We start from the raw sequence: 19942 nt of genomic DNA on the forward strand, positions 1-19942 counted from the left end.
ACTACATGGTTCAAAGTCTCCAAACCTGTAAAAACGACTTACTATAATAAAAGCAATAGAGAAAGACAAGTCTTTTTACTTTTTAATAGAAAAAAAACAAAACAACAATTGACTAAACCCACACGAGCTTTCTCTGCAGCTGGATACCATGAAAGTTTTAGGTAAAATATCTGCATTCATATTGCTAAACGCAACTTCGTAGTAGGTGCATCTTAAAGAAAGGTACTTGACTTGACTATTCGAAGTTGGTACGAATTGAAGTATATCACCCCAAAGGGAATGAGGATAGAAATTTCCACAGGAATAGCCAAAGCAATTACCATATGATTGTGGCACAATGTCTCTTTTAAGTCAATCCGGAGAAAAAGTCATGCAATCAAGAAAGAGTGCATAAGTTGGTTGCTCATATGAAGCAGAACTGAGACTAGGCCAGGCTTGCTAGCTTAACCAAGGTAAAAGGGTATGGTGAAAACTATGAAGCTACCTATACCGAAGGAGGTCTTGAAGATATGGGATGAATGGAATCTGAGGGGCTGTATTCTCTTGAGCCTTGCACTTCAAATTTTCTTATTTTTTTTTGCACCACTCAGGCAAAAATGCAGAAGCAAATTGATTGTAGGGTTGATCTGGTTGGCGTACTTGCTCTCCGACTGGGTTGCTGCGGTTGCAATTGGGGTAATCACCAAAAGCCAGGGTAACCCTTGTGACTCTGGAAAGAATAAAGACCTTTTAGCATTCTGGGCTTCATTTCTTTTAGTGCATCTTGGTGGCCCTGATACTATTACTTCTTTTGCTCTAGAGGACAATGAGTTCTGGCTCAGGCATTTGATTCAACTCATTCTACAAGTCCTGGCAGCTGCTTACAGCTTCTATATGACACTTTTAGAAAACAAGCTTTGGTTCCCAACAGTCCTAGTGTTTGTTGTGGGAACTATCAAGTTTGGGGAGAGAACATGTGCTCTGTATCTTGCTAGCTTGGACCATTTTGGAGAGATTGTATTGCCAGAGCCCGAGCCTGGGCCTGACTATGAAGAGGCTGTGGAAATATACTCTACAATGAGGTCAGTCGAAGTTCCAACACAAGTAGAGCTGCCAATAAGACCAATGCACATTGGGAATTATAGGAACCCCAAATTTACAGTTGAAGGAGTTCTTAAAGAATCTCTAGATGACGTTCAGTTACTGCAGGAAGCATATCGCTTCTTTGAAAGTTTCAAAGGGCTCATTGTTGGTTTCCTTCTGAGCTCCAAAGTTCGAGAACGCAGCCGAGATTTTTTTCTCAAAAGAACCCATGTTAGTGCTTTCCAATTGATAGAGTATGAGCTCAGCTTCATGTATGAGGTTCTCCATACCAAGGTGGTTGTGGCTCGTCACAAAGTTGGGTACATTCTCCGCTTACTTACCTTCTGTTCAACAATTGGTGCCTTGATGTTATTTGCTTTAGTTGGAAAACATAAGTTTGATACGTTTGACATTGCGCTTACCTATGCTTTGCTTATTGGGGCCATAATCCTGGACACTCTGTCTGTGTTGAATCTCATTTGTTCAGACTGGACAGTCATTGCCTTCAACAACATATGGAGCAGATCATATATTGGTGCATTGATATTGAAACTCAAAAGGGGAAGGTGGTCTGGATCGGTGTCCAAGTATAATATGATAAGCAATTGCCTGGATGAGCATCCAGAATGGGTGTACACTTTTGCTGGTTATATGGGCGTTAGAGGAATTCTAGATAAAATAAAAGTCTGTTTTTTTTCAACCTCAGAGGCAGTCACTGAAGATGTCAAGAAATTTTTGTTCAAGCAGCTGAGGATAAAATCTTTGGAAGCAAACAACAGAAGAGCTGCCATGGAGGCATCTTCACAAAGAGGTGACTGGGCTCTCCTGCAGACTTCAAACTATCTGGAACTCAAATGGAGTGTAGGGGAATGTCAATATGCAGAAAGTGTTCTTCTGTGGCACATAGCAACGGAACTCTACTTCGCGAAAAAGAAGCCCAACGCTGATCAGGAAAGAAGAGAAATTTGCAAACTACTTTCAGATTATATGTTCTATCTTCTGGTGATGCAGCATAATATGATGGCCCCATTTTTGGGGAATTGGCATATAGTTTTCCAGGACACACGTGCAGAGGCCAAGAGGTTCTTTCTCAAGCACAAAATAACTGATCATGGGAAAGCTTGTGAAAAGATTAATGCTGTGGAAGCCAAATTCAGATCAGCCGCTGTGAAGGGTAAAAGCAAATCTGTGTTGTTCGATGCATGTTTCCTAGTAAAACAGCTTGAAGAGGTCGAGGAAGACCCATGGAAGCTAATGAGCCGAGTGTGGGTGGAATTATTGTCCTATGCTTCCATTAAATGTAGACCAATTGTGCATGCTCAGCAACCAAGTAGGGGTGGAGAACTTCTGACTTTCACTTGGCTACTGATGAATCATCTGGGCTTGGGAACACAATTCTATGAGCTGGAAAACCAAGCTGGAACCAAAATGGTGGCAGTTAAGTAAAGGAACCAAATGAAAATCATATGGGCTTGGCTTTTCATTTCTTTAGAAGGGGATGGTTGAAATGAATCACAGCTTTGTTGCAGTTTATTTTCTTGAAATTGTTGGGATTTTAGGGTGAATAAGAAAGTGATTTTATTTATTCAGCAATGGATGGGTACTCGGCTTACTGGCCTTCAACAACTAGAAACTGTTTACTAGGCTTTTCGGCCTTTTTCCTATTTTCTGGCTTATTGGCCTTTTCACTCTTTTTTTTTTCCTTTTTTTTTAATTTATATTTTTTAGAAGAACAAGAAAGTGATTTTATTAGGACTTTTCTAGAAGCCTACAAGAATTATGCCCTAAAGCTTGACTTTGTCAAAATTGGTAGACATTTCATGAGTTTTCTTCTAGATTCTTCCAAATTCTTCAAGACAAGTGTATATTAAATTTAACACTCCTCCTTAATGCACACTTGGAGCTATATTGCTAGATATTCTGATTTTGTTGATGCCATATTCTTTGCTCCAGCTGATAATTGTGCTGCTGTCTCTTTGTCTTCCGATCATTGCCGCTGCTGTTAATATGCCAATTTGTATTGTCTTTTTCTGATGGTGCTGGACATACATAGAACACATGCTCGTACTTATCATTTTCTTCTGTGTAGTTAACTTGATAGTTTTTCTTGAATCAACAACCTTTTTCTATATGCCCAAATCTTTTGCAGTACCAGCACTTTGGTATGCCTCGGTACCAACAATCTTTCTCTTAGTGGCTTGTCTTTTTGCATACCCGACGCGGAGGATAGTCTTTCCTCTCCAATTTCTCTTTTATTTTCCCAATTATTGTTGGGTTCTTTTTCTACTTCTCTAGAATTTTCTTCAAATTTTTTTTCATCATCTTTAGACTTCTGAGACCTTAAATTTAGTTTCAACTGGAAGGCACTTTTTACTGGACTTTCATTTCGCCTACTTATACTTTTTTCATATGCTTTCAGAGAGTCCTTTAATTCTGTCACTAACAGACTAGTTATATCTTTTGTCTGTTCAATGGCAGTTACTAGTGGATCATACTTATCACTGAGACTGATAAGTATTTTTTCTACAGTTCTTGAATCATAAACTTTTTCCCCATAGGCTCTCAATTGATTGATTATTTCTTTTACCAGGGGTGGCCCTGAAGGTGTGCAAGTGGTGCCACCGCACAGAGCCCCTGATTTTTGAAGGTCCTCGATTTTTTTTTATGTGTATAATATATGTATATATTAACAAATGTTATATATATATATATATATATACCGAGTGAGCAAATTTTTGACACAAAGACGTTTCTAATTGTGTTGGTTTGCAAGGCCTCAACTTCTATTTAGGGCGCAACTTCAAAACCCTCTTGTGTATATCATAGTTTTAGTTCTTTTGTGGTTTTTTTTTATAACAAAAATTAATAATCATAATAATAAAAAAGGCAAACACATTATTTTCTGTAAGTAATAATCATCTCTCTTTTTTAATCCTTTGATATATATATTTTTCAATTTCAAGGATTTCAACACAAAAAAAATTCATAAATGTCACTCAAAAGCAAATAGTCAGATTTAAATCTGAATTCAAATCAAGTATGTATCTAAATTTTAATATATATATATATATATATACTAAATAACTTGCTTCATTATCATGTTAATTGGTTATATAATGAAAGATGATTTAATTTGTAATTTGTATGCTAATTGATGATGATTTTTACTTTAAGAAAATCTTGAGGCAATCTTGAGGATTTTTGCATAGTGCACCCGAGTTCGATTCATGTAAAAGACAATCTTGAGGCAACCAAAAATAATACTCCTTCATTTCCCTCCCTATAGAATGACAAAAATAAAATAAAAAAGATCAAATTGCAAAAAGTAGTATAAAAATTATAGTTGAAAATGTACATGACCAGTAAAATTTCTTTAAATAACAGAGTCATATGCAAATGCGACCTAAGTAGCACCAAAACCACCATAATGACAATAAGGTCAAATTAAAATTTTGGTTTGTTTTTTTGAAACTGATTGTTTTCGTTGAAAGATGAAAACTGATCTGCTATCTGTCAATCACATAATGTTGCAACCACTGTTTAAAGCAGCTTGTCTGATGTCAACACCAACATTTAATATCCCAGCTACTTTCACAACCACATACTGAAATAATAAATACCTGATCACAAGGAATTAGTCAGTAATTATGTAGGCAAAGGTCATGCTATGTATTCTTTAGTTAATATTTAGCTAAAAACACACAAAAGTTATTTTAGGAACTCTATAAAATTTGAACTCCAATCATACTCCCTAAGTTAGAAAGTCATAAATACTATAGTTATTTTTTAATTCAATATGATGGTTATCATCTCTATGAAAAAAAATAGTTTGTATTAATTAAAAGTTTAAACGATGCACAAAACGAAACAACATTAAATTATAAGGAGCCACTAGGAGTCCTTTCTCTCTCCTCATATTTAGGAGTTCCTAGAGGTCTCTTTATTTTAGGAGGTGAATAGGGAGAGCATGGTTGGAGTTGTATTTTTCCAATTCCTCTCTAAAATTTGTCCAAGGAGGTGGTTTTGGGACCCTATTGTGGATGCTTTAAGTGCGAGTAATTATATTGTACATAGTATGAGAGTATGTCACATGGTATAACTCGTTTGTTAGAATATATAAGTAGATATTTATTGATATTATGTCATAAAAGTGGGAAATATTAACCATATCGCTCATCCATATTATAACACGTGGACGCAGTAAAACGTACGTACATGTGGGTTTTTGGCAAGTCATTAGACAGAAACAAGTTTAAACACTTGAAGCTCAACCACATGATTTCATTGAAATAGATCCAACGACTAACCACCTTTTTCCTCAAATGATGACATTGAATCTCTCAATTGCATGCATGCCACTATATATACATATATATTCTTAAGCAAGAATATTCTAATTGCTCCAATAATATTTATGTTCCTATGTGTAGACATTGCTTGTCACGTGCGTACATCCCTACCATTGACTTGACGTTAGCTCTTCAATTACTCATGTAGATTTTTTTTTTCAACTGCCCATAGAGATAGGACTTCCATATATAGGGCTTGTGTAACATCCCACATCGACCAAGGGAAATGGGGTAATGTGCATTATATGTGCATGCCCACCTCCATCTAGCATGAGACTTTTTAAGAGCTCACTAGCTTCGGAGTCAATGGAACTCCGAAGTTAAGCGAGTTTGGGCTAGAGCAATTCCAAGATGGGTGACCCACTGGGAAGTTGCTCGTGAGTTTCTAGAAACAAAACCGTGAGGGCAAGGGGGGCCCAAAGCGGACAATATCGTGCTACGACGGAGCCGATCCGGGGTGTGATATAATGTTATCAAAGCCACTCTGTTGCATGGTGCGAGTGTGCCGACGAGGACTTCGAGCTCCTAATGGGGGTGGGTTGTAACATCCTACATCGACCAACGGAAAGGGGGTGATGTGCCTTATATGTGCATGCCCACCTCCATCTAGCACGAGGTCTTTTGGGAGCTCAATGGTTTCAGAGTTAGGGGAACTCCGAAATTATGCTAATTTGGGCTAGAGCAATTCCAGGATGGATGATCCATTTGGAAGTTGTTCGTGAGTTCCCAGAAACAAAATCGTAAGGGCGAAAGGGGGGCCTAAAACAGACAATATCGTGCTACGGTGGTGCCGATCCGGGGTGTGACAGCTCACCTCGATTAAAAATATGGTTAGTAAAGTGGTACACAATTGTTTTTATATATGCTCATATATTCAATTTTGCAAAAATAAATGATGTTGCATCCAACTAACCCAACCAAAAAAATTGCATCCAATTAATGATGTTCTTGGAATATTTATACAAAATAAATTAGATGTTAAAAAAAATTTAATATCTGAATATGATTTATGATGACAAAGACTCATCGTCACAATCATGGTGATTATTCAAAAGGTGTAACATCCCTAACCCAATTTAATTGATTTAATCCAATTTAATTCTTTTGTGAAATTTCAATTTTGCCCTTAGGAGTAGGGGTACTTTGGTCACTTTAAGGGAAAAAACATTTATTGTATGGCATTACGTAATGGTGTAAGTTTGTGTTAGCTTATGTGAGGCCCCAGTTTAAAGTTCGCACAGGGCCTTCAAAATGTCAAGACCGAGCCTGATGACCAGCAGCAGGGCAGAGGAAGAGGAGTTGTTTCTCTTCTGGGTTTTGTTTTTTTAGTTTCATATGGGGGTGTTGATTGTCTTCATGCTTCAGAACCCGAAAGGACACTTTTACCCTCTCACTTTGACAGATAAATTGACAAAGTTGGACGGTAGAACCCAATTGGAACTATTTATCGAGTTAACGGACCTAATTGCCTCAAAAAAAAGTTTATAGACCCAATTGCAACTGAGGGCCAAGTTCAGGGACGTCTACAATAGATAACCCTAATTTTAAATTGGCCTATTCACCCCCCTCTAGCCATTTTTAGTCATCCTACAGGTAATTTCACCTCTCATCCTCTCTCTTAATTTCATCCTCACTCCCATTCTAATTCTCATTTTTCTCTATACTTTAGCACAAAAAATTAAAACTAAAAACTAAAATTGAAATAGTTATCAAACAAGTTATATTTTTGACAACTGCTCCTTTTTCTTTATGGGAGACCTCGACTCCACAGTCTTTGACAAGTCCATGCAGCAGCATGGGAGACCTTGACTCCATAGTCTTTGACAAGTCCGTGCAGCAGCATGCCAAAGTTTACTAATCAAACCATTTGAAAAAAGGTCCCTATTGGGGCTGCTGTGTATCATTCAACAGAGGGGCACATGACTACTTTACAACTCATCCTTTTTAGATGATCAATAACTTGTAGAGTCCTTTTTTCTCTTCATTATTTGGGACATTCCTTCTTTACGAACGTTGCAATTCCTTCTCTTCACAACTATGTCCACACGAGCCCTTGTCACCACATCTTTTGAGTCACCTTATGTGTCTCTAGATCTTCTTTCATACTTGAAATCTAGGCAGGTCACACCATTCCAAATTTTCAATGAGGTTATCATGCCAGATTTTCTCCACCAAATGTCCGAGTTGAAACAGCTTGTTGAAGGCAGCAGCAGCAGTGGCAGCAGTGGCAGCGGCAGCAGCAGCACCGCCAACAATGGCGATGATACCATCGTTGAGGAGGACTCCTACCTGCAAAGGATGTTTGAGGAAATTCAGAATGATCTCATCTACATCAAAAAGGCCTGTGTGAAATTTAAACAGTGGGAGGAAGATCAAGTCAACGTTTCTATGAAAGGTTTAGTTTTCCGGGCCTTGGATGATGCCTTTAAACAAAGAACAGGGTCACGAGATCGTAGAGAAGAAACCAGTTATATTCGGGATAAGCTAGTTAAAACTCACCACCTTGTCTCCATGTTAAAGAAGTCTCTGCATTCTTCTCCGCCACTCTCTTCAGGCAATTTGAAATCCCAGAGCCTACAACGTGCAAAACATTCCATGATCCGTTGGGAATTGAACCTTCATGGTCGCTCAGTTTATTTACCAACCAAATTGCAAGAAATAGAGGCGGAGAGTTCAACATTCAAAGCAATAGAGGCAGAGAGTTCAACATTCAAAGAAATAGAGGCGGTGTACAATGGTCTAGATGTCACATTGAAGCTCTGTTTCCTCTGTTTCTCAGTGTTCCCTGAAAATGCTGTCATAAAGAAGAAGGTTTTAGTCCATTGGTGGGTTGGTGAGGGGTTTATAGACACTTTAGGTACATCAGGCAAGACTGCTGAGGATACTGCAAATCAATTCTTCAACGACTTCATAGAAAAAGGCCTCATCAAGCCGGTGTACAAAAAGCGCAGACCAAGTGCTGATAGCTGCAGCATGGAACCTTCTGTTCGTTATGCTGCGATCAAGCTTGCAAAGAGAGCTGGATTCTTCAGTTTTGATAGCAATGGAAATCCCACCGAAGATTTTACTTGCTCTAGGAGGGCATGCCTTGTAAAAACTGAAGAGGGGTCTTCTGTACACGAATTGCCATACCGATTAGAACAGGAGAAGGTCCAAAGTATAATCAATGTGAATGAGCTTAATCTTGACTTTAGACCTGAATGGTTCTCCAAGATGAAATACGTAGCAGTTTTGCAGCTTGGGAGATGGGAGAGCTCAGCCAAGCATCTTATTCAAGTAGAGGACAGTGAGTTCTTAAAAGGGTTGAAGAATATGAGACACCTTCGGTACTTAAGCCTTCGAGGAGTCTCTAGAATTACGGAGCTTCCTGCTTCAATTTGCAAACTCAGCAATCTGAGGATCCTGAACCTCAATGGTTGTGTTGATTTGGAGCAGCTCCCTCAAGGGATAGGCTCACTCAAGAACCTGACACACTTGGATATGTATGAGTGTTACTTGATCAGCCACATGCCTAAGGGACTTGCTTTGCTCTCACAACTCCGAGTGCTTAAAGGGTTTGTGATTGGTGAGCCAAGGCCTGGAGGCAACTACTGTAAGCTGGCTGATTTGTCAGGCTTGGAAAATCTGAGGAAATTGAGTATCCATGTGGATAAAACGTCTGATGCTGCAAAAAGAGAGCTCTTTTCTTTGGCAGAGTTCAAAAAGCTCCAATCTTTATCTATATCATGGTCAAGACTTTATGACACTCCCAAAAAGCCTTTAAATCTCAAGAGGATTGCAACCAAGAAGTTTACGAGCCGGGTTAAATCAACAAAACCGCCACCACCACCACCACCATCTCCATTGATGGATCCAGTTTCTGTTCCTTTGAAGAAACTTAACCTCCATTACTTCCCTGGTTCTAAGATGCCTGATTGGCTGATGCAGTGGGATTTGACTACACTAAAGAAGCTCTATATCCGGGGTGGAAGCCTCTCAAATCTGTGTCACGGGAAAGAAGACAATTGGGCTGTCGAAGTGGTGCGCTTGAAGTTCTTGGAAAAGTTGCAGATGGATTGGCGGAAACTGCAAGAATTGTTTCCAAGCCTGACCTACTTGGAGATAGACAAGTGTCCTAAACTCAGTTTCATCCCATGTGATGAGAATGGTGTGTGGAAAAAGGCAGACTGAGTCTCAATCATTACCAGAAAAATTTATACTTCAATTTTTGCTGCTGCTAGCTAATAAAACTCCATAACCAGATTATATGCTTCTGTCCTTGAGAAGAAGGGTTCTTGAGTTGAGTATTCAAAGTTCTCACTCTTCACCATGATATGTTTCTTTGTTATCACTTTGTCAGCAGCATTGACTGAGTTATAGCTCATCCCACAATGTCTTTTAACTTTTCTTTTTTGTAAGAATGCCCACAAGATTCAACCGTTTTTCTTTTTTTGAATCTTCGGCCGTCCTTGATCATTGCTTGGTAGCAATTAATTTTGAAGCAACAAAAAAAGAAGAAAGAATTTCAGCATTATTTGTAATTTTGCAACAAGAAAAATCCACTGGGGTCCTGAGATGGATGTCTTAAAGACCAATCCAACAAATCTGCAGAAGCTATTCTGCGTTCATTCAATTGTATCTTCAATTCCCAACCACATTCATGGGGAAGTTAATAACATTGAGGACTGAGGAGTACCAGCGGGTGATATGAATCATGATTGTGTGTGTTTTGTTTTGTGGGATTCACATGCATTCTGTACTACTTTTAAGCTTTAGTACTACTTCCTATGTCGCTTTTCAAGCACATAAATGGGCCAATCCCTATTTTCCTTGGACATAGATACTCCATTCATCTTAGTGGATAAAAATTACGCGTCTTCAACGTTCCTTTTATTTTACTCATTTCATCCCACCATGAAATGCCTTTTCCCGCCAACTTTAATTACTAAGTTCATGCTTTAGGTTGACCAGGCAATGCTTTTTTTTTTTATACAAGCGATATAGGGAGAAGGAAATCGAACACATGATCTCAGCTGTAAGAATAATTACTCTCAATCACATGAGTTATAAACTTGTTGACGCATTTTTTCTTTTTCTTGTTTTAAGAGAAAAGTAAAAAAGAAAATGCTTTTCTTACCAGTTGAAGCAAGTCATTATCTTATTGAAACATTTTGATGCCACCAAACAAGAGACCCATCATCCCACATCCCAAGTCCCAACTCGACCCAAGAATCCAAACAGGGCAAGAGCAACTCACACACCATACAAAAACCCATTCTGTCCTTCCCTTGCCCAACTTCAAAACCCCATAAACCAAAATAAATTCTCTCTCTTCAATATTTATTCTTTGTTTTTTGGGCAGAAAAATGGGACATTGCTTATCTGTTAGTGAGGAGGAGAACAATCAACTATTGTGAGGCATAGACAATTAAACACTAGAACAAATCAACACTTTTGAAAATGATGGGAGAGCCGGAACCTATTTTCACTGCACAAAGTACCATTCAATCTGCGCCGCTTGCTGTCTCTCTTCTCTGCTATAATAGTAGAAGAAGTATATGTGTTCTGGCTTTGATCTGATTTGGTGAGCTGACGGTCCACCACACTCATTGCGGTTCTTGTTGTGCATGACAAAGTTTCTAACATGGACTCGTACCCTTCATTCACCATCATTTCTTGCACCAAAGTCAAGCATTTGAACAAACTCTCCTGTAATGTAAGAGCAACATAGAAAAAGAAAACTTCTAATTATATGATGTTTTAAGTTTGCTGGCCAATTTATGTGCTATAAAGATTGTGCTTACTTTATTTACATATTGGAAAGATGATATTGAAGCTTTAAAAGATGGAAACTGCAGTGGGAGCAGCTCTTGACATGCAGATAGGGCCGCTGATGCTGCAATTATCGATGGTTTGAACTCAACAATCTTGATTTCTGTAATCAAAGTCCAAACAAAATGATAGAATTATGAGTTCCATATCGACAGATTCCCGCGTAGTCCAAAGGAAAAAAAAAGAACAAATTCCATCTCTATCGAATTTAGTATAACTACTTCAAATAAAAATTTATTTATTTATAATTGAAGCACTTGAACAACTAACAAGTACTTCTACCATTATGGGCATTGAAGATGACGTCAGAAGCTCGACTTTTGAGAGCTTTTGTAAGTGTTTGATCATTTAAGTCCAGAAAAGAGAGAAAGAAAGACAGAAAAGAAAAGGGTGTTATCGATCTCATCCGCCAATCTAGAGTGTCAAGAATGAGAAGCTCCATTTTATGAATTGTCTGCGCATCAAAGATGAAGCCTTCCCCTCTCTGTTTCGCATATACATTAAACAAAAGATAATTAGTTCCTCTGCCTGCTTCATAGATGTTCTGAGTTCCGTTTCGCTAAAATTGAAGGGTTGTAATTACCTGAAAATCAGTGGCGGAGAAGGGTGTGTTCTTCATCTTTGCAGCTAGAGATAGACAGGAGACTTCAAGGAGTCTTGAGACCCAAGGCTTTCCTTCCTGCAATGTGAATGATGGATTTAAGCATAGAATTTAATGTAACATTATCTGGGAATTTCACCAAATTAAAGAAAATCAAGCTCTTTAATTACCGGAATATCTCGCTTGGATAAGAACCGATCCAGGTAGTTAATAGCAAGGTATGGTATGAAAGGGTCAAGGTTGCAAGAATATTGTGCCTGATAAATTATGACAAGTTTAGACCAATATGCAAGAACAGAGAAATTAACTGAAGAAACAGAGCTCACAAGTATTATTTTCTTCTTCTTCTTCTATTTCATCTTTTACCTGTAAAAACAGAGAAATGGCTTCGAGGCGAAATGCATAGTAGAAATCTGAGTCCTTTGAGCAGCTTAAGGAATTGTGTGAGGGCATGTGGTCAGATTCTGAGGCAAAGAGATCTGGGATTGTATCAAGGTTGTGTTCTTGGAAGCTTGCTAAAGAGTGTGGCTCTTGAAGACCAAACTCATCCATTTTCTTTGCTTGGTTTTGTGTTTCAAGTGAAGTCGTTTGTGAAGTCTGAGTAGAAACAGAGGCGGTCAAGGAGAGGACATTGGAGCAGCAGTTTGAAGAGAGTAATAACAATGATGGAAAAGAGAAGCTTCGCATTCTGTGCTGATAAATTCTTCACCTTCACTCCTCTCAGTCTTCTGTCTGCAGCTCCATTAACTTATATGCATGTTGGACACTTTTCTTCACTGTCTCATTGGAAAATAAAACAGGATAACTTAGGTTAAATTTTTTATGCTTTTTTTTACCCCTAGTGGTAGATGAAAAGAATATTTCTTTAAATGATAGTCCTAGTTGAAATGAAAACATCTATTTTCTATTTGTGTATGTATAACCTTATACTTTATAAGAAAAAATAATATTATATTTGTATATCTATGACAACATTCACATGAGTTGTTATTTTTTTTTTTAATAAGACTATCTGTTAACCTATCTAATAAAAATTTATATCTTCCCATAATTCGGGATAAACACCAATGCATTTAGAAAGAAGGCTACTAAATCCACCGTTATGTATACAATACACAGCAGTAGTAGTAGCAGCAGCTGGCATACCATATTCCTCCTCATGACTTTCATCATATATGCTTAACTTATAAAGGATCTTTGCTTCCGATAGTCGTCTATGCAATTATATTAATACGCGTGAGACTCGTTGTAAAACTCTCATACATATATCAACGATTGACAATGCGACCTTATATTGATGCCCATGAGACTCGTTATAGAACTCTCATACATAAACGATTGACCATGCATGTGACGTGCAGACTTCTCTATATACGATATAAATAAAATTGTCTACAGTATTTCTTTATTTAACAATCAACAGACGACCTTGGCAGTCAATCAACGTGACTATTTTCCATTAATGGAGAAACGTGAACGTTTTGATCATCGTCAGCTGAAAATTTAATGGAGAAAATGGTGAATCGTCATGTGTCAAATCTGCATCTTCTTTCACATTTGATCCCATCATTTTGAATATTTTTCCTTTCAGCTATAATAAGATTAGGCACTGGGGCCATTTGAGCTTTCCATGCCTCTTCATGTGATTCACGTGTGTGCAATAAATGCCAATATCGTATTGCCATAATCTAGTCTTGAAGCTCCTATCAGAATCTTGCAATTGTAAAACCAGAAAATCAAGTGAACCCCACCAAAAGGGATCTCAGATTCATAGAAATTTCACATTTCAATGAACCCCACCACTCAATTGAGTCTCAGATTCACAGAAATTTCCTAACCCAATTGCTTTTCTTAATTCTGTACTATTTAGGAGATGAACTGAAATGTTGGGCAATACTTGTTTCCTCCAATTTCCTCCATTTAGCCAAGTTCCTTTAGTTTGAAGGGAAAAGTTTGAGAGAAACTATTTTCTATTTTTTCCTTTCATTTATTTTTCATCCACAACAGAAGAATAAGCACCAATGAAGACCAAAACATAAAATTTAAGTGAGAACTGATGAAATATTGGTATTGTGCAGAGGAGGACATAAATAATGTCACCTACCAAGAGTTACAAACCACACACAACCATGCATTGCATTCCAATGATTTTTTTGTTTCTCTTAAATTTAAAGATCATACATCCAAACTGTGATACTGGTCTTTCCTTGTCATGCCAGGGTGACAGCTAGGGTTCATGTCCTTGTGTTCAATGTGAGCCCCTGTTAAGTGCATCAATCTAAACTTCTCGAGTTTTCTAAGCCCCATGCACACATCAAGTGTCCAAAATTACCAACTGGACTAATTCACAGTTTGCATTATGGCTCGTGCCTGGTTTATTATTTTTCTGACTAATTATATGGTAATTAAGTGAGGCAATTAGGGAGATGTGCGGGGCGTTGCATGTGCTTAATTAGAGTTTGAAAATTCATACAAAAGTTGAGGGGTGCTCCAAGCTGTCCCATATTATGTATATATACAAACTTTTTTCAGTCATGTTGTGTCCATTGAATAAGACATGCATTCATCAATTTGCAGAAGCATAATCAGACTATGTCGAGTTCATGTCAGTACTCTTCTTTCTTCATATCTTGATCCAATTTGTGAACTTGAGCCTCTCGTTTACAGGATAACAGGTAAAGCAGCAGACCCACATCACATAGCCAAGACAGGAGCTTTGGGAAACTTCCAAAATTATAACGCCTTGCTTTGTCCCTTGATCAAAAGGGTAGTGAGGGGACATATAAAAAGAAAACAGTTGTAGGATTTAACGTTTACACATTGTTTATTTCCTAAATGTGAAACATGCACCTGGTTCTTCAAACACGTACACCCTCTCACGGGCTCACGGGCTCACGGGCTCATCACATACCTAAGTGAATTACCCAATTGTACACACTCTTATGATTCTCTGTCAAATTAGGCCATTCCTAATTTGCAACACGAGGTCTTAGGTTTGTTTCCCCTCTCTTCTATATTAAACAATGTTTATATAATGCAAAGATTCGATGAAAGGGACATGGGATGAATATAGGAAGAGGGAGAAGAGCTGGCGAAGGAGCCAAATAGCTCTATCACCATCTTCTTTATAAATTTGTTGTTTCGTGAATGTCTTCTTCTTTAGGAGCCTCTGCCAATGGAGGGGACGCAATTAAAGTCTTCGTTTGTGTGTTTGGCAATTGGCATTGATGCAAGAGAAAGCTTATGAATAAATATCCCACTTTTTTTCTTTTGTAAGTTTTTATGGCGAATACAAATCCAACTTTAATTAGTGATCTGCTTTCTGCTTTCTGGTGGCTTCTTCCACATATTATAAAATTATAAAATTATATATTATATGCTATGTATGGATATCAAGAATTAAATAATTAATACACACTTGAAAAGAAAATGTATGTGGCATGTGGCATGTGACATTAGGGGTAGGCATCTCATCCGAATTATTCGCGTACCGATTATATCGTACTGACTGTTTGGTTTGGTTTGGTTAAATAATTATTTTTTAATTTTAATTATTCCGATCTAATCCACACCGAGATGTTTGGTTTGGTTAACGAAAATAATATTCCTAACCCGACGAAAACCCGTACCGATCCGATATTTATACTTATTCTATTATTTAAATACAAAACAAGAAACCAAAGATAAATACAATCAACATTTTCTATCACTCCTTTATCACTGCTGTATCACTTCTTTATCACCATTGTATCACTGCTTTATCATCATTCTATCACTTCTTTATCACATGGTACTGTAGCACTTTTTGGTCAGAGAGGAATTTATGAATTTCTTATATTTTCCAGTTTCAACCTTTGTCCCATTTTTTACTTGTAACTTTCCAACCATTGATCTAAATTTTATGTTCTTTATATGGTTGGATTCAGCATTAAAAAATAAAGAACCCAACGCGAAACAAATTCAAAATCATTTACATAAATGTAGAGAATTCAGTAAAAATAACATTCAAATGTTCAAACAACAAACACAAGTGGCTCCCAGTACATCTTGAGTATATATTAAATGATATAGTGACTAAGTTATTTGATTTCATACTTGGATGAATTAGACTATTGGATTTTTATATTTTACAAGGAGGATTTGGTGTATTTATTCAAGAACTTATGTTATGTGAAAGTATTATAAATTGTATTTTTATTAGTATGTTTTTATTACGGTACTACTGACATAATGAATCAATCCGAACCGAATATTAGGTTAACAGATTCAAAGTCTACCGAAGTCTTTGGTTTGGTTAACGGAAGAGAAAATGGTCTACCGAAGTTTTTAGTTTGGTTAACAAAAGAGCCTTATACTGTTTCGAACTGATCCGTGCCCATGCCTATGTGGCAGTGACACCATGCTGAGAAAAGATTTGGCTGAATGAAACTCTTTTGGCATGTTGGTTTGGATTCAAACTCGAAACTTTTTTGTGGGCTTATGAATTCAACTCAAAGCCCAAACAAGAGTTGTGGCATATGAATGATTGAGCCCGTTAGCAAACCTTGCCAAGATATCTGTCATTTCCGTTGTATTTTGATTTTTGTAGGCCTCCGTATCCTCGTGGGTTTTATTTGTAATTGAACTTTCTGTTTGTTTTTTTTTTGGACATACTACCAACTATCATAATATAATTAGTTAGTGTGATTGAAAACGCATTTAGCATTAATCTATTTATCTCTTAGAGGTGAGGAAGACTTTTCCCCTAATCATCCAATTAATAAGGATATATTTATTAGGGGTGGGCATGGGTTGGGTTTGGTTGGTTTTAGTCCCAACCCGATGTATAGCGGTTTATAATTTCTTAAACTCAAAGACTCGCTCATTATTAGGCCAACTCAACTCAACCCAAACTTTTTGTGATTTGGTTGAGGGATTCGGTCGGATTAATTCAAAATTAAACTTACTTTCAAGTTTTGATTCCAACCCATACATAGCGATTTATATTTTTTACACCTAAGACTAACTCATTTTTAGACCAACCCAACTCCATATAATCGAGTTGGATGATTCAATCAGATTAACTCAAAATTGTGCCCACCCTAATAATTGAACCAAAATTGTGCCCACAATATAGTTATGTTTGTTCACTATAGAATTCTTACAATCATGATGGGCCGGGCAAATCCTGGCTCAGACATATCCTTGAGAACAATTGGAACATTTTAAAACTTGTGAACTCCAAAATTCAACCGATGACTTTGCATGCCCAGCCAATATGCTTCCATCTGAATTGATATTAAAAAAAAATCATAAATTAAGAAAAGGCCCATGGGATGATATAAAAATCTAACAAAGCCTCTTACTATTAGTTTTACTTTTTTACAAAGGAACTAAATAAAAGCATTATTTGAAAGCAAAAGTTTTCACTTTTCTATACCATTTTTCCCTTTAAAAAAAAGCCCTTCACAATTTCAACACAATACCAAGTTGAAAAAACTAATTACAATTGTATCATCACTCACTCAGCAATCATCATCAACAATAAAATAACCACACTTTAATCAATCACAGTAATAAGTCTTCTTTCCCTTCATGCATTGCATTTGCATTGTCAAGAAGATGTATTGGGGCCCCGACCCATATTTATTTCGGGTCCAGGTCCTTGCCATTCTTCCCCAGAAGATGGCACCACCATACCGGGACTGTATGCCGAAACCACAGCAGCATTCGGATTCCTCACTCCATAGTACACCTGCTGCTGGTGCTGGTTCACTCCATCAGAGACCACCCTAGCTGACACATCATATGGATCCAATCCCCCAACTGGCCTCAACCCTCCACCATATACTTGACCCATACCCGGTATCTGGTTATGATAACCCACCGGAATCTGACCCGGGTATTGCTGATGAACAAACTGACTCCGAACTGGAACCGGTTGGACCTGTACGTTTGCGGGTGGAACCGGACCCGGGTAATAATAAACGGGTACTGACCGAACAACATGACCCGGGTAATTAGGATCCGGAATGTAATGCACACCGGGATTGGCTGAGAACCCCGTCGCTTGTGGTACCGGCAGCTCAATCGTCTCTGTAAAACCCTCCGAATGATTATCTTTCGTCTCCAGAACTTGATTGGAGTCGGGTCGGGTCTTCACGGGTGGGAGACTCGGCATCGATGGAATTGAAGGCACAGACGACGTCGAGCAAAACGGCGAGGTAATAACCGGGGCAGGAGAACCCGGATCCGAAGCAGACACGTTGTCTTGCAATACGGTTCGGGGTTTCGGTTTGAACTCTCCGCGCGAGTGAGTCTCGTCGGAGTTGTCTAACCCGAACAGGTAGTCGGGCACTTCGGAGACAATCGAGGAAGCTTCGGAGCGGCCGCGCTCGAGCACTGAGGAATTAGACGCGCCGCTGTTGAGCGCGTCGAGGAACCAGAGCTCGCGTTTAGCCGAGCCGTCGAGCAGCGAGCTGATGCTGGAGGATCTCGAGTTAACTGTTGAGTCCTCGCCTTTAGGGAAGAGAAAGAGGCGGAGCCGAGCCGACTTGGGGTTTTGATTCTGTACTATGCGGTCGTACTCTTCTATCATGTTGTCCACGTCCTCGTCCGTCGTGACGGAAATCAAAGCGTCAAGGTCCTCGTTCGGCAGCTGGTACTTCACCGTCACGTTACTCAGTCCTGCAAATAATAAAAAATAACAAAAAAATTTACAATAAGGAAGAGGGCAAAACAACTGAATTGCGATTTGACGGCGTCGTTTTAAGGAGTTTGCCTGAGAGTTTAGAGAGCTTGGTGAGGAGGGAAGAGAAACTGGCGGCACGGTGTACGGCAACTATTCGAGTATCGCCGCCGACGTAACGAAGCTGATTATCGTGTGGCCGTGGGAGAATCTTGCCGCCGAAGCTGCACATGAACCGTACACGTGTATTCAGATCGTGAGACGGGTAGTCGGAGCGTGGGGTGGACGAGACGGAGTCGGTGGCGGCAGAGTCCAGCTCGGAGGGGTGAAGTGACGTCATTCTCCGTTGAGCAATATTAACTTTGCCCTGCCCTGCCCTGCAACAAAAGTTATGAAGTTTTAAGGGTCAGCTTTGGCGTATCGAATTATACGCCGAGAATCCGAAATCGACTTGAAGTTGCAGACCGTAAGGAATGTCTGCGTGTTGGAATTAGCGATTTGGGTGACTGTGATGGATGGCCGTCACAGACGCTTCCCTGACCTGACCCGACTCTGGTTTCAGTTTGGGTTTTTGACCTTCTTTACTGGGCCCCCGCTTACTTTTTTTGGGTCAATTTTATTGATTTATTTTACTTAATTTAGCTAATTGATTTCCGTAAAGTTATATATTAATCTTAGGTTATATGTAATGAGTATTATAATTATTGCCCAGTTGTCGTTGAAAATTGATATACCGCTGTCTGTCCCCGAGACTCAGTCAGAAGCAGAGTAAAGTTTGCTTTTTGTTTAACTTTTATACTGCCATTATAAAAGTTTGTAAGATAAAAAAGCATGGAATCTTCAAAGGATCAATCAATTCCAAGTCTTCAACGGAAAAATCAATACCATAATCATAAGTTTATTTCCAAGATCAAACTTGCTACATGCATAGGTTAATATTTTGCATAATTTTGGATCGAATCGATGATCGATGATTCGATATTTAAATGGATATTTAGAAGATGAATTGTGCTCTAAAGTTAAAACAAACAAACATCATCTTTTGTGCATTTTAAAAAGATAAAAAAATAAACAAGGCATAAAATTAGGAAAATGAAAGAGAGATAAATAGAAAGAGAATACTCACACTTTGTAATTATGGGGCTTGAAAGTTGAAATGATGATCCGTCCGTCCCTAATCTCCTCTGTAATAATTGAACCCCAGCCCAGCAAAAACCATTTGCTTTCAAAGAAAGGAGATTGAGAGACTTGCTGAAGAGGAGAGAGGAGAGATCAGAGTGCGGAGTTGGGTGAGCTGCTCAAATACAGATGGTTATTGCTTAAGTCGCAGGGCGAAGGAAGGTGTGGGCCCCGGTGGTGGTGGGTATTATGCTTGGTTTTGTGGGCCCATTTGGTCCTGTCTGATTGTGAGGTGCAACGTGGCTGTTTGTCACCATTTTGTCCTGGGTCCCA

At 38.6% G+C, this 19942-nt stretch overlaps 4 protein-coding genes across 4 annotated transcripts; 2 read left to right on the plus strand and 2 right to left on the minus strand.

The window, feature by feature from the left end:
• Nucleotides 85-2978, plus strand: LOC18780862. The gene has a single exon (XM_020563243.1). The coding sequence runs from the start codon at nt 463-465 to the stop codon at nt 2506-2508; it is 2046 nt and encodes a 681-aa protein (XP_020418832.1). The 5' UTR covers nt 85-462; the 3' UTR covers nt 2509-2978.
• Nucleotides 7265-9796, plus strand: LOC18780839 (disease resistance RPP13-like protein 4). Its single transcript, XM_020561404.1, has one exon. The coding sequence runs from the start codon at nt 7449-7451 to the stop codon at nt 9579-9581; it is 2133 nt and encodes a 710-aa protein (XP_020416993.1). The 5' UTR covers nt 7265-7448; the 3' UTR covers nt 9582-9796.
• LOC18779343 (putative cyclin-D6-1) lies at nt 10425-12539 on the minus strand. Its single transcript, XM_020561448.1, has 6 exons — nt 12190-12539; nt 11994-12080; nt 11806-11901; nt 11505-11706; nt 11195-11325; nt 10425-11099 (listed from the first exon to the last, which is right to left on the minus strand). The coding sequence occupies exons 1-6, from the start codon at nt 12508-12510 to the stop codon at nt 10836-10838; spliced, it is 1101 nt and encodes a 366-aa protein (XP_020417037.1). The 5' UTR covers nt 12511-12539; the 3' UTR covers nt 10425-10835.
• On the minus strand, nt 17142-19786 carry LOC18779224. The gene is made up of 3 exons (XM_007211617.2): nt 19617-19786; nt 18584-18867; nt 17142-18489 (listed from the first exon to the last, which is right to left on the minus strand). Exons 2-3 carry the CDS (start codon nt 18828-18830, stop codon nt 17417-17419), a joined length of 1320 nt encoding a protein of 439 aa, XP_007211679.1. The 5' UTR covers nt 18831-18867; nt 19617-19786; the 3' UTR covers nt 17142-17416.

Source organism: Prunus persica, chromosome G4, assembly GCF_000346465.2.
Source record: "Prunus persica cultivar Lovell chromosome G4, Prunus_persica_NCBIv2, whole genome shotgun sequence".
Classification (NCBI taxonomy): domain Eukaryota; kingdom Viridiplantae; phylum Streptophyta; class Magnoliopsida; order Rosales; family Rosaceae; genus Prunus; species Prunus persica.